Below are 15300 nucleotides of genomic sequence, written 5' to 3'. Positions count from 1 at the left end.
TTCGCCGCGTTAGTTATTGATTTCCTTTTATAGGCGTAGTGTGACGGTATTCCGGAGAGGACTTTCATTTCCCAATAACACGACGTCTAAGTGGAGTGGTTTGGCTCGAGGCGCACAGAAGTTACAGAGCTCTCGAAAATGTAGCATCAGAAAGTGTTGTCAGAAGGAGCAGATCAGGACAGCAGACTAACACAGATTATCAATCGCAATCTGGGAAGTACAGATTACCTCTAGCAGCAGTCCACCCGTGGAGGAATTATGCGTTTTTTCCTGCTCTCCGCGTTTTTTGTGGTGTCCGCAGGTAAGTCTTTATGCCAATCAAAACATTTAAATGCAAAGAGATTTATGTCGTTCTCTTCTCATAAAAAGGGTACACATCAGAAATGCCAGTGTTGATTCTTCAATGTTAGCAAATCAGCACGACTTAGTGTTAAATTTATAACGCTAAGACCGGTGTAGAAATATTATTGGCACTGCTCAGTGTTAATCAATTAAGTAGGTCAGTCAATCTTCAACTTCAAAAGTGTTGATTTAACACAAAAAATCTTCACGATGTTTCTTGAGTGTTAATTCTGCATTATATTTGCTGTAAATGCTTAAAAGACCTTCATCTGTTAATCGGTTGTCCGTTCCCAGGTCACACTTTCATGTCAGCTTTTAACACAAAAGTAAACTCTTGAACTTAAGAAGTTAAGACTTAATGCTAGTCGTGAGTTTTATGCTTCCCTCCCTGTTTCAGCTCATAGCTGGGTTCCCTTGACCCCTCTTGGAGGTATTCAGCAACACACTCCCAGTTTGCTTGTTTATTCTGAGTCACATCAACGGTCCATTAAGACATCTTTGGTCAAGATGTTATGAGACTTATTCTTGGGTGGAGCAATTCTATCACACTTACAATGATACTGAAAAATTTTAAATCTTAAATCTTGGATACCATATGGAGGTTATCTTAGCAGAAATATAATCTTACTTGTTTACTGTACATGAAAAGCTATTAATATGCTAGACAGATTGTGTTTGTGTATAGATGGAACTCAGATGGAGCTGGGACAGGGGTTTTAGTGCTCCACATGTTTGCTTTATGTGCAAAGATCCCCAGTTTGATTGCAGGAGCTCACTCTTGGCAGCCTGGATCAGAAAATCCAGTGAAGAATTTGTGCCAAATCAAACACAGATCCGTCCACCTGGGGAGTAGCCAAAAGTACTAATGTGTGAACTAGATGAAGTTAAGACCACATTCAATGAGTAACCAAATCATAAATAGTTTAAACAATTCAATTACATGTTCTGCTACAGCAATTAAAAATACCACAGTGTAAGAGCTGTTTGAAAAGATGTTCTTTTATAATCAAAACTGGATTAAAAAAGCTCACACACATTTTTTTTGTACACACATTATCACCTTATGAAAACTACATCATACAATTTCTAATAGTCTTATTAAGACAGTTACATAATCATGTTAATTTTCGCACAGCTCTTACCTAAAAATCAGAATGGTGAATCACTTGCGTGGGTAGAAATGCAAAGCAATAAAATCTGTAGTGCGTGACATCCTAAAAGACGTATCAAGTCAGTTCAACCTTGACTCATTCACCCAGATTCCCAGACGTGGATTAAAACTAACTCTGAACTAAAAGACTAAAACATTTCTAGTTCATGCCTTAATCTGTGAAACTTAAGTTTTAAGACTTATGAAAGCTTTAGCTCTTCCTTTATCAAAGACATTGCAATCATTTTTTGTTTTTTTAAATCATACTTTTAGCTATGAGCTAAAGTGGGAGTAACTACTGGGCTGCTGTGGTAAAGTCTATTAGATTACTTAAGGTTCACATCTTTTAACACTCATAAAAGTTACACTTTGTTTTCCTTTTTAGCAGCGAATGTTCATAGAAAGTTTTTTCACTAATGTCACATGATTGGAAATGTGTTCTTCTTCAACCGTAAACCACTGTTAAAACAACAAGGTCAAGTTCAGGTCTAACCTGTATAGGAAGGCAATCATTTGTTTTTAGTTCTTTCATTTTAGTATTTGTTTTAATTCAGTTTGTACGTAAGATTAAACAATCAATAATAAAAATCAAATTATGTGCTAAATGTGGTACAATTACATGTAGTTATATATATAAAACTCATACATTTTTAGTATTTAGTAATGACTAAACCTAATGCGAATCCTCAGAGATGCAATTTGAATGCACATATATACATTCTCCCCAAAAAATCTGAAACCTTTCTCATCAGAATCGAGAAATACTTTGATTAAAAGAATTTGATTATTTATAGATACAGAAACAAACACGCCTACTTTGTAAAATCCAGTAAAAAGTCACAGAAGACCTTTGCCTTGACTGTTTTAATTATTTTAGTTTATTGGAGATGACCTGAACTGTCAGGTCAGAGCTGTCTGTTTACATCGTCTGGTTATCATCAGCTCTTTCAGCTCTTTTCTTTCGATGTCTTTTCTTTATTCAATCTGAAGAAATGCAAACAAATTGAGGCTCAAATCTCTAACAAGGAGTGGTTGTGCAATCATGTATAGTTTCATGCCTAGAACATGTTGCTAAATTCCATGTAGCAATTGGCACAATAGAAGGGATTATAATTTGAATATAGAAATATTTAGGCAGTTATCACTTGAAGTGCAAAAGAACAACAGATGAAAAAAAAATGAAACACACAAACAACTGTGCAGATGTACTGGAGATTTATCAGAAAGTGAAACAAGAGCAACAAAAGCAAACATGAGTGATTGTGTGGATGGTAAATAAAAATGTGGCGTTCCCGGGTGGATTGTTTTAAATGTACAGTTGTTAAATATGATGATTGTTAATATTTCACAGGGAGGAATGTACAACTAGTTTTAACTAGTAGTTAGTTATTTAGTTCGTTATACTCACTATAGCCTACATAAATATAACACTTTATTAAGCTATAGGCACTTGACTTTCTGCTCTTTTTGTACTATTGATGAACCCAAATCACTGAATTGTATTTTTATGATTATGCCAGGTCTTTTAGAAGATAAAGCAAATCCTACATATCCTCACGAGAAATACTTTCATCTGAAAATGACTCTAACAGCAGAGCTGTAAAGCCCACAAGTTGTTCCTCAGTTTCTCTGTGATTATTGAACTTTTGTGAAGCAGCAAGTTCTGTTTTTTCCTATTTTGTCAAGTTTACTTTTGATAATTTAATGCAGCAGGAAAACTGACATTGTGATTCTCATAACTGGACTTATGATTGGTCATCTTTTCTGTTGCAGGTGAAGGCATTCCTGTCACTGTCAAAGGCTTTGAGAAAGACGATGTGCTCCTGCCATGTGACTGCCCTAATAGAGATTTGAATAACGACTTCAAGTGGCAAGTGGAAAAAGATGAGGAGAGAGGGGTGGAGAGAAAATTGATCTTCAGATATAATGATGGGACCTTAGATTTTAAAGACAACCTGTCACACCGATATGAAACATTTTTTCATAAGTACAGCAGTAATTGTTCTGTTCTATTAAAAAACATCACAAAAGAAGACCAGGGAAAATACAGTTGTCGTTTTTATTCTCCACAATACAAACGTTTTTATGTGAATCTTGTGGTTTTTGGTAAGTCATCCATTGTGGATACCAACAGTATTTTAATACTCATGTAATTTCATAATTTTAACAAAAATCGTCTCTCACCAGGGACACATATTTTTCAGCACAACAAGACTCTTCCAAATGGCGAAGACGTTTACCAATGTGTTGTAAAGCTTGACAGCTACAAAGAGCCTAACATTCAGTGGACTTTGAATGGAACGTGTCTGTCAAATTCAACCACGACTAACATCTCTACCACATACAGCCTGGATGAAGAAACTGACGTCCACTATTTTCACAGTAGACTCGAGACTGAAAGCAACTTCCTCTCAGAGCCTAGATGTCAAGTCAATGTCACATGCCCATCTGGTAATTATTCATTTTAAATTGTTATTTCAGCAAAGATTGATCTGAGGTGTTGCCTGGTACTTTTAAAATAAAAGTGCTCTGATATTAAATGCAAAGATAGTAACACTTATTATACAGGTCACTGTGGAACATTTCATAATATCAATTATTATAATTTTTTTTATTTCCAGTGATGAGTTCAATGTCAGGACCCAAAGACCCCAACCCAGACCCCTATTTCAGGATATTGTGTAAAGGGGTCCCTGTTGTGTTGGTGCTTGGATTTTTGCTGATTTGGTGCCGTCGTGGAACGTCTCACAGTGAGTTTCGTAACGCCACGTGAACTGCATTACTGGTTAAACCAGAATGACTCTGTTGCTCTTGCTGCAGCTTTTTATCAGCCACTAACAGTTTTGCTAGTGTTTGTTGACATTTGGCTTTGTTACTGTGTCTCTCCAATAATTTAATCTTTCATTTTCTCTTTGTTAAAGATTTTCCGGTGAGGGAAGATGTGTAAAATGGGTGTAAAATAGTGACTTCTCTCAGACGAGCTCCAAAGTGAAAATGGGAAAGTACTTTCTTCTGAGCCAAAGGAGGTGATTACTCACTGCTGATGCAATAGTGGCTGTTTGCGAAATCTAGTTTTCATCTTTTGTTCCTGCTCATGGAAAGTACATCTATTTTGGAAGCTAAAGGGGGAGGAGACTATTCCATTCATCAGATTTCCTTGTAAACTCTGAATTATATGCCATATTTACATATTTTATATATGTACCATAACTAGTTTACTCAACATTATTCTGACATTGCTGCACTAATCGGTTATGGGCTTTATTTTCCCTAAGTCTAATATTTGTACCAAAATATTTTCTCATTGTTTATCTCAATGTACTTAAATACTAATTTGTTATGTATGAAATGTATATATTTTATTACCAAACGTAAGTTTCTGTGTAAAGGCTTCTTTTCTTTGATGACATGGAAAGGTGTAATTTGTTCTTCTGTAACTGTCTTTTTGGTACATGGAGCACTGTGAATGTTTTTTTTTTTTTTTTTAATACTTGTTTTTTTTTTCACTTTTATAAACAAGTAGGTTTAGGGTAATGTGTATAATGTATAGTTAATAGAAAAAAAACCCATTCAGGTGCCATGCAAGAAATTTGTAAATGATGTTGTTTAACTCAACTGTGAAACATCACTGTACTAAGTCGCCGTGCAGCTCTTGCTTTTTGGGAATTAGTTCATCAGCCTTGAAACTGTGACCGCAGTCAGGACAGTACGCCAAAATTTGAAGAATGGAGTGTAATGAAATGTGAATGTGTGGCCTTTTTCAGCACCAAAAAGAAAAGTGTATAAACAAGAGTAAAATAAACATTTTTGTCTTGTTTTTTACAAAGTTGCTGATAATGTTTGTTTTTGTTTAACACCCTGTATAGTTTTGTATCCTGATATATTGACGTATGATTTTTAATGTCAATTCTAACATGTTTAATAACCACATACAATAAGGTTGAAGTGTTGTTCACACAATACTGACAATAGAAACTGAGTGTGATTTACATCCACACGATCTACCTGAGATCTGGTCAGATATTTTGCAACACCTTTCTATATTTTTTCAAGATTGATTTGTAAAATTAAATTCAGCAATAAAGTTTTTTAAAGTTGTTTTTTTTAAACTGCATGATGGGTAATTTTTGTCTATTTAAGAGCTTTCATTTCTCCTTTTTCTCTTTAATGAACACATGCACACCACATGCTTCTAGAAGAACACAGATCCTGTTTTTTTTTTTTTGTCCGGTGTAGCACACTTTCAGAGTACTCCATCACATGAAAGTCCTGCATGGAAAACTGCAGGATCCACTGAAAATTGTTCTAGTTGTGACAAAGAAACATCATGCAGTGGATGCCTGCTGTAGCTAATGTACAGTCATGTGACACAATCACATCAGGACATAATAAAAAAAAAAGATGGTTCTAAAATGAAGTAAATAAAACCTCAGATATTAAACCGTTTCATTTTTAAGTAGACACTAAGATTCAAAAGATTGTATAACCAGTTTATCATTGTGACTTTATCAGTCTCTCACATCATGAAGAAATATTTGACCGTCTGTTTGTTGAAAATTGTTTCCATTCATTGAGGTTTGCAGGGAGTCATTCGTCCATGGCTCTTTTGAGGTCCTGCCACAGCCAGTGAGTCGAGATGAGGGCGGAACTTTCGACTGAGCCATTACAACATATTTATTCTTTTCTTTTTAAACCACTCCTTTCTAGATTTCCTCTTGTGTTTGGAATCAGATGGCCTCACATTTGACTCTAGTATATGGAGGAGTTCAAGGTGCCCAGGTTCTGTGGGTGCAAAGCAAGCTGAATTGATTGTCCCTCCATCACTGTACTTTTCACTGAGTATGAGGCAGTCAAACGTCTTCACTTTGGTCTTATCTATCCAAAGGACATTCCTCCAGAAGTCTTGTGGTTTCTTCAGGTGTGTGTCTGAGCACACCTGAATGCTCCAGACCAGCAAATTGCTCTAGTCTTTGCTCTCGCTCTCTGAGGCTCAGTTAATCTGTAGATACCACACGTCTATAGGTAGACCGGATAGTTGTAACGTGGGTCAGTTGTAACACTTCCAATTTCTCCAATCAGGGAAACATCAAGTTTCAAATGATGTGATTCATTCTATACATGCCCAATTCAGTTCTTCTATCACATGTGAAAAATGAGCAAATTTTGGCAAACACAGACAATTTAAGAAGAAGAAAAGTAATTTTTATGCCAAAAAGTAATTTTTAAAAAATGTATTTCAATTTCTAATAGCATTATCTACTTTGCAGTTAAACTCCATCCATTCCCTTCCGCTTGTCCTTTTCAGGGTCACAGGGGGCGCTGGAGCCTATCCCAGCTGTCATAGGGCGAGAGGCGGGGTACACCCTGGACAGGTCGCCAGTCTGTCGCAGGGCTAACACACAGAGTCAGACAACCATTCGCGCTCACATTCACACCTAGTGGCAATTTGGATTAATCAATTAACCTATCCCCACAAGCTGCATGTCTTTGGACGGTGGGAGGAAGCCGGAGTACCCGGAGGGAACCCACGCAAACACAGGGAGAACATGCAAACTCTACACAGAAAACCCCAGCCTGATGATGGAATCGAACTCAGGACCTTCTATATGGTGATATATTCTGTGTAGGTCTTTAGTGCTAATGTTTTAGCAGTTGTCTGTAATATTAGTTAGTTCATGGCTATAGGAGTCTGGGTCAGCTGTAACAATAATGCAGATGTTACAACTTACCACACTATTACTTTAACTTATTTTAAACAAGTTAGGGCAATGACATCAGCAGAGAGAGGTTCACTGGTCACCTTTGTATATGCGGTTAATGCCATTGGCAACACAATTCCTCCAATGTTTGTGTTCCGACGCATACGTTATGCAGACCACTTTGTCAGAGATGGGCCAGTAGGAAGTATTGGTAGTGGAAATAAATCAGGGTGGGTGCAAGAAACAGATTTCCTCATCTTTCTGAAGCACTTTGCAAACCACACCAATGTAAGCCATGAAAAAAAGTAATTCTTCTCATGGACATTGCAATGGAATTGCACAACTACACAAGTGATGCACAACTACATTTTTTCAGCTTCATTGTTATATTCAAAAGTTGGTGCAAGAGTTGTAGGTTACAATGCCCATTGAGCCAATGAGGCCAAACTCAAGGAAGACCAACCAAAATGAATGAAATATTCAATTGTTGAAAATTCCATAATTTGTCTTTTTTGGGGGTTGGAATATGTTCAAAAGCTAGATTTCTGCATTCTGACACACACACACACACACACACACACACACACACACACACACAGCTACATAAATAGTTCTAAGTGTATTCTGGTGTTGAATAAAAAAGGTTAGATGTTAAGATTTTGTCAGAACCCTTATTTCATTGTGTTACATTTCATCCCAGCATATGTTACAACTAACCCAGACAATGGGGTTAATTGTAACATTTCACTCTTTGTGTTTGAGACCACACCATCCAATAAGTAATTGTGCTGCAGAGAAAATAGCTGCACTATTTAATAGCAGAGACATGTAAATACTATACATTACATTTTGAATCCACACCTTAAAAGAGCTCCAAGCTACAACCAGAAATGTCAAAAATGTTACAACTATCCCCGGTCTCTCCTAAAGATCTGGCGGTACACACCGTTAAACCACATGCCAGTTACTACGTTTCAAGTGATGTAGAGAACACCAGGAAGTAGCACAAGCGGCTAAGTGGCTAGCATGTAGAAATGAAACCACATCTGGAAAAAGACTGACTTTCCACCCTGGGTAAGGCAGTTTGGACTGGGAAAGTGGTCAGATGCTTTTTAAGGTTAAATGCGAAAGGGCGTTTGTCGCCATGATTTAAACATAACAGGTGTAAGCTTCAGTGCGTTTACGCTTTAGAGGAGTTTGCTACCTCACATCAGCAAATCTGTACAAGTGTTTTGATTCGGCTGGTGTTATGGGTAGGAGTAGGAAACTTATACACATGGCAGTACTCACGGTTTGGGGTTGTCTATGAGCTGATATGGCACACTGTGCAAACATGTATGTGATGATATTCAGACTGCGCTGCAAAGGTTACTTTGGATGAATATGATAAAAGCAAAAGGTTTCTTCATATTCGAACTTTTTTAAATGTTACATAAAATGCAAAAACTCAGCTACAAATCTTCTGCAAAGTTTCCGATGTGCGGTTTTGTTGACAGTGTTTGAGAAGTGTTGACGTGTGGTGAGATTATTGGGTGTTGATAATGTTTTGGCCGCCCTATCAATGAACAGCAACCATGGTTCAGGACAGGTGGGCCCTAGCGGGGATTTGTGACCTTTCAAGTGCTTCGAGGTGCACGGAGAAGAGGATAAAAGTTAGAAGAGCAGACTACCACACATATTATAAATCACATGCTGGGAAGTACAGACTACCTCGAGCATCAGTCTACCCGTGGAGGAATCATGCGTTTTTTCCTTCTCTCCGCGTTTTTTGCGGTGTCTGCAGGTATGCACGTCTCCATGTCAGTCAAATTATTTAAATGCAAAGAGATATATGTCTTTTCCTGAAAATGTGCACAGAAATGCCAGTGTTGATTTTTCAATGTTAGAAAATCAGGACTACTTAGTGTTAAATTTCTAACCCTAACACAGTTGTAGAATATTGTTGACACTGCTCAGTATAAATCAATAAAGTCAGTCAATCTTTAAGTCAGTGTACAGTAAAAACTTGTCTTCTGTGACACGTAAATAAGAGAGGTTTGCAGAGCTGCTGGATTAAAAATATCTCACACATATTTTTTTGTACACACATTATTATCCTATGAAAACCACATCCAACCAATGTCAAATAATCTCCTATTAGTCTTATTAAGACAGTTGCATAATTATATTAACTTTGCACAGCTCTTATCTAATAGTCAAAACATTAAACACTTGAATGGGTAGAAATGCAAAGGAATACATTTTGTAACAAATGACATCCTAAAAGCCGTATCAAGGTTAGTTCAACCTTGACTCGTTCACCCAGTTTCTCAGATGTAGATTAAAGCTAACCCTGGACTAAAAGACTAACAGAGCTTCATTGCAAAACATTTCTAGTCCACGCCTTATCTGTGATAAAAAAAAATGGACTCATAAAATTTGCAAAACACAGCAGTGCACATTCTTTTCCTTTTTAGTGGCAAAACTTTCTATAGACATTTACCGCTAATGTCTCGTGATTGGAAATGTGTTCTTCATCAACCATATCATTCCACTAAACCACTGTTTAAACAGCCTAGAGTGTTTGAAAAGAAAAAGAAAAAAGGTTGAGTTCAAGTCTAACCTATATAGGAAGGCAAAAATTTGTGTTTAGTTCTTTCATTTTATTTTATTCAATTTTTTTATTAGTATTGATTGTTTAATCTTATGTGTTAAATGTGGCAAAGTTATATTCAATTCAAACTCATAGGCTTTTAGTATTCATTAATGTCCAAACTCGAGGTGTCAAACTCATTTTACACTGCAGGCCACAAAAAGCCCACTTTGGTGTCAGCGGACTGGATCGGTGAAGTTTCCTATTCTGTCAGTGTAAAGAAGTTGCATATTTAACTGTTTTTCAATATAAAGAAAAAGCTCCTGTAACAAAGAAAGAAATCTGTCAGCATGACTCTTTGGAGTTAAATTATAAGAAATGTGTAAAATTACGTAAAGTTGTTTTTTGTTTTTGTTTTGTTTTTTTAACTGTGAGTGAATTTTGGTCTGAGAGTGACGGAACTTGCAGCTTAGGAATCTGTCAGATGTCATCTTTCAGCACCCGACGGCATGTCTGTGTACGTGCCCTCAAGTGAACGGGGGATTTGCACTTTGTGTTCACATTTAATCTGCACACAAAGAACTGTGCAGATGTACTGGAGATTTATCAGAAAGTGAAACAAGAGTAACAAACACAAACATGAGTGATTGTGTGAATGGTAAATGAAAAATGTGGAGTTGCCGGATGATTGTTTGAAATGTACAGTTGTGAAATATGCTGATTGTTAATATTTCACAGGGAGGAATGTACTAAGCTAAACATTACACAAGAACTAGGTGAAAACAACTAGTACAGCTTTAACTATTAGATACTTACTTAGTTTATTATACTCACTATAACCTACATAAATATAACAAACCAGCTCTGTAGTGTCAAAGAAATAAACTCCAGAAGTGAAACAGTAACTGGCAACTTACAGCAGACTGATGGCATTAACTCAAACACAGTTGATATGAAATCACAACAAACTTTTATTTTACTTGATTTATTATCATTTACATAACTGAATAACTTATTTCCTGCATTCTTTCATTTATTCACTCTTTCCACACTCTTCAATGAAAGAAAACAATATAAAGATATGTTTCTTGTTCTCTTTATTGGTATCTTTACTATTTTCCCCAAATGTTTCTGCCCAGATTTTTCAATAAATAAAATCGATGGTTGCAAATAAGAGGTCGGCCACTTCAGAACACTTGACTTTGTGCTGTTTTTGTACTATTGATGAACTCAAATCACTGAATTGTGTTTTTATGATTATGCCAAGTCTTTTAGAAGATACAGCAAATCCTACATATAATGCACAGTGGAGAGTCACTGGTTGGATTCCCACGAGAAATACTTTCATCTGAAAATGACTCTAACAGCAGAGCTGTAAAGCCCACAAGTAGTTTCTCAGTTTCTCTGTGATTATTGAACTTTTGTGAAGCAGCAAGTTCTGTGTTTTCCTATTTTGTCAAGTTTACTTTTGATAATTTAATGCAGCAGGAAAACTGACATTGTGATTCTTATAACTGGACTTATGATTGGTCATCTTTTCTGTTGCAGGTGAAGGCGTCACTGTTAAAGGCTTTGAGAAAGACGATGTGCTCCTGCCATGTGACTGCCCTAATAGAGATTTGAATAAGGACTTCAAGTGGCAAGTGGAAGAAGATGAGGAGAGAGGGGTGGAGGCAAAATTGATCTTCAGATATAATGATGGGACCTTAGATTTTAAAGACAACCTGTCACACCGATATGAAACATTTTTTCATAAGGACAGCAGTAATTGTTCTGTTCTATTAAAAAACATCACAAAAGAAGACCAGGGAAAATACAGTTGTCGTTTTTATTCTCCACTATACAGACGTTTTGTTGTGAATCTTGTGGTTTTTGGTAAGTCATCCATTGTGGATACCAACAGTATTTTAATACTCATGTAATTTCATAATTTTAACAAAAATCGTCTCTCACCAGGGACACATATTTTTCAGCACAAGAAGACTCTTCCAAATGGCGAAGACGTTTACCAATGTGTTGTAAAGCTTGACAGCTACAAAGAGCCTAACATTCAGTGGACTTTGAACAATGGAACGTGTCTGTCATATTCAACCACGACTAACATCTCTACCACATACAGCCTGGATGAAGAAACTGACGTCCACTATTTTCACAGTAGACTCGAGACTGAAAGCAACTTCCTCTCAGAGCCTACATGTCAAGTCAATGTCACATGCCCATCTGGTAATTATTCATTTTAAATTGTTATTTCATCATCATTTCTGTCAAACGATGCTGTACGAAACGTTTCTCCCGGTTAGTATCATGGTTGCTAGGCAACCTGGGCAGCGCGACGAAGGCTAGACCGTCCCATTTCACAAGCCTCTCACTTCCGCACTTCTCGTACTTATAGTACGCACCGTACTTCAAGCGTGCGGTCTCCACAGCCCTCGTCTCGGTAACAGCTTCGCCCCTTTGCTCTTTGCGGTCATCATCACTTCTGCTGTTATCAGTGTTATATCAGTGTTACCAGGCTTTCTATTTAAAGCTGGAGGCTGTGTGGGCTTAATGTGGTCAGACTTTTTATTCAAACGCTGCTACTAAATACGTTTCTATTGCAGGTCTGGTTTAAGTCGCAAATGTGGGTTTCCATGGTGACAGTGGCGCGCTACATCATCAAAGCAAAGAATTTGTGGCGATAATTTTTTTTTTAAATTATCGAATTCTTCGAAATACTCGATGAATGCTGCAGCCCTACTTTCTTTATTTAATCTGAAGAAATGCAAACAAAGTGAGGCTCAAATCTCTAACAAGGAGTGGTTGTGCAAACATATCTTAGTTTCATGCCTAAACCAGAACACGTTGCAAAATTCCATGCTGCAATTGTCACGATGGAAGGGATTATAATTTGAATATAGAAGTATTTAGGCAGTTATCACAGGAAGAGTAAAAGAATAACAGATGGAAAACATGAAGCACACAAAGAACTGTGCAGATGTACTGGAGATTTATCAGAAAGTGAAACAAGAGTAACAAACACAAACATGAGTGATTGTGTGAATGGTAAATGAAAAATGTGGAGTTGCCGGATGATTGTTTGAAATGTACAGTTGTGAAATATGCTGATTGTTAATATTTCACAGGGAGGAATGTACTAAGCTAAACATTACACAAGAACTAGGTGAAAACAACTAGTACAGCTTTAACTATTAGTTACTTACTTAGTTTATTATACTCACTATAACCTACATAAATATAACAAACCACCTCTGTAGTGTCAAAGAAATAAACTCCAGAAGTGAAACAGTAACTGGCAACTTACAGCAGACTGATGGCATTAACTCAAACACAGTTGATATGAAATCACAACACACTTTTATTTTACTTGATTTATTATCATTTACATAACTGAATAACTTATTTCCTGCATTCTTTCATTTATTCACTCTTTCCACACTCTTCAATGAAAGAAAACAATATAAAGATATGTTTCTTGTTCTCTTTATTGGTATCTTTACTATTTTCCCCAAATGTTTCTGCCCAGATTTTTCAATAAATAAAATCGATGGTTGCAAATAAGAGGTCAGCCACTTCAGAACACTTGACTTTGTGCTGTTTTCAAGGTTCTTTATTTGTCACATGCATAGTTATACAAGTATAACACACAGTGAAATGTAGCCTGACACGCTCCTCGACATGTGGAAAAAAATTGGGGGGGGGGTGTAGGTGTAGGTGTAGTTTTTGTACTATTGATGAACTCAAATCACTGAATTGTGTTTTTATGATTATGCCAAGTCTTTTAGAAGATACAGCAAATCCTACATATAATGCACAGTGGAGAGTCACTGGTTGGATTCCCACGAGAAATACTTTCATCTGAAAATGACTCTAACAGCAGAGCTGTAAAGCCCACAAGTTGTTCCTCAGTTTCTCTGTGATTATTGAACTTTTGAGAAGCAGCAAGTTCTGTGTTTTCCTATTTTGTCAAGTTTACTTTTGATAATTTAATGCAGCAGGAAAACTGACATTGTGATTCTTATAACTGGACTTATGATTGGTCATCTTTTCTGTTGCAGGTGAAGGCGTCACTGTTAAAGGCTTTGAGAAAGACGATGTGCTCCTGCCATGTGACTGCCCTAATAGAGATTTGAATAAGGACTTCAAGTGGCAAGTGGAAAAAGATGAGGAGAGAGGGGTGGAGGCAAAATTGATCTTCAGATATAATGATGGGACCTTAGATTTTAAAGACAACCTGTCCCACCGATATGAAACATTTTTTCATAAGGACAGCAGTAATTGTTCTGTTCTATTAAAAAACATCACAAAAGAAGACCAGGGAAAATACAGTTGTCGTTTTTATTCTCCACTATACAGACGTTTTTTTGTGAATCTTGTGGTTTGTGGTAAGTTGTAATTTGTGATTACCAGCAATTTTTGAATACTCATGTAATTTCATAATTTTAACAAAAATCGTCTCTCACCAGGGACACACATTTGTCAGCACAGTGAGACTCGCCCAAATGGTGGAAACGTTTACCAATGTGTTGTAAAGCTTGACTGCTACAAAGAGCCTAACATTCAGTGGACTTTGAATGGAACGTGTCTGTCAAATTCAACCACGACTAACATCTCTACCACATACAGCCTGGATGAAGAAACTGACGTCCACTATTTTCACAGTAGACTCGAGACTGAAAGCAACTTCCTCTCAGAGCCTAGATGTCAAGTCAATGTCACATGCCCATCTGGTAATCATTCATTTTAAATTGTTATTTCAGCAAAGATTGATCTGAGGTGTTGCCTGGTACTTCTACTACAATAAATGTGCTGTGACATTAAATGCAAAGACGGTAATAGTCATGATACACACAACTGTGGAACATTTCATAATATCAGTTATTGTATTTTTTTTCTTTTTCCAGGGAATTATCTATATTCATTAACCAGCCTGGACCCCCTTTTCAGGATATTATTTAAAGGGGTCCCTGTTGTGTTGGCGCTTGGATTTTTGCTGATTTGGTACTGTCGTGGAACGTCTCACAGTGAGTTTCCTTATGCTACATTTATTGCATTACTGGTTAAACCAGAGTGACTCTGTTGCTCTTGCTGCAGCTTTTTATCAGCCACTAACAGTTTTGCTAGTGTTTGTTGACATTTGACTTTGTTACTGTGTCTCTCCAATAATTTAATCTTTCATTTTCTCTTTGTGAAGGATTTCCCAGTGACAGAAATGTGCAAAATGGTGACTTCTCTCAGACAAAAACAAACTCAGACGAGCTTTAAGTGAGGATGTGAATGTACTTTATTCTGAACCAAAGGAGGTGATTAATCACTGCTGATGCAATAGTGGCTGTTTGCGAAATCTAGTTTTCATCTTTTGTTCCTGCTCATGGAAACTACATCTATTTTGGAAGCTAAAGGGGGAGGAGTCTATTCTCTGTATGCCATTTATCAGATTTCCTTGTAAAGAGTAAAGTCTGAGCTATACAGTAGCTTGCAAAAGTATTTGGCCCCCTTGAACTTTTCCACATTGTGTCACATTACAGCCACAAACATGA

The 15300-nt window shown here is 36.9% G+C and overlaps 1 protein-coding gene across 1 annotated transcript; it reads left to right on the top strand.

The window, feature by feature from the left end:
- Positions 1-91: 91 nt before the first annotated feature.
- Positions 92-15025, top strand: LOC146616052 (uncharacterized). The gene is made up of 8 exons (XM_085374277.1): positions 92-301; positions 3266-3598; positions 3680-3943; positions 11312-11638; positions 11720-11986; positions 13819-14088; positions 14227-14490; positions 14955-15025. The coding sequence occupies exons 1-8, from the start codon at positions 259-261 to the stop codon at positions 15023-15025; spliced, it is 1839 nt and encodes a 612-aa protein (XP_085230403.1). The 5' UTR covers positions 92-258.
- Positions 15026-15300: the final 275 nt, after the last annotated feature.

Source organism: Diplotaxodon limnothrissa, linkage group LG16 (genome assembly GCF_057381915.1).
Source record: "Diplotaxodon limnothrissa isolate DT_005_m linkage group LG16, D_limnothrissa_male_GT1.1, whole genome shotgun sequence".
Lineage (NCBI taxonomy): Eukaryota > Metazoa > Chordata > Actinopteri > Cichliformes > Cichlidae > Diplotaxodon > Diplotaxodon limnothrissa.
This window is presented reverse-complemented; position numbering and strand designations above follow the sequence as displayed.

Coding starts and splice junctions, on each gene's coding strand:
- LOC146616052 (XM_085374277.1), top strand. CDS start 259: ATGCGTTTTTTCCTGCTCTCCGCGTTTTTTGTGGTGTCCGCAG. Junction 3,944..11,311: donor CAATGTCACATGCCCATCTG/GTAATTATTCAT, acceptor TTTCTGTTGCAG/GTGAAGGCGTCACTGTTAAA. Junction 14,491..14,954: donor CAATGTCACATGCCCATCTG/GTAATCATTCAT, acceptor CTCTTTGTGAAG/GATTTCCCAGTGACAGAAAT.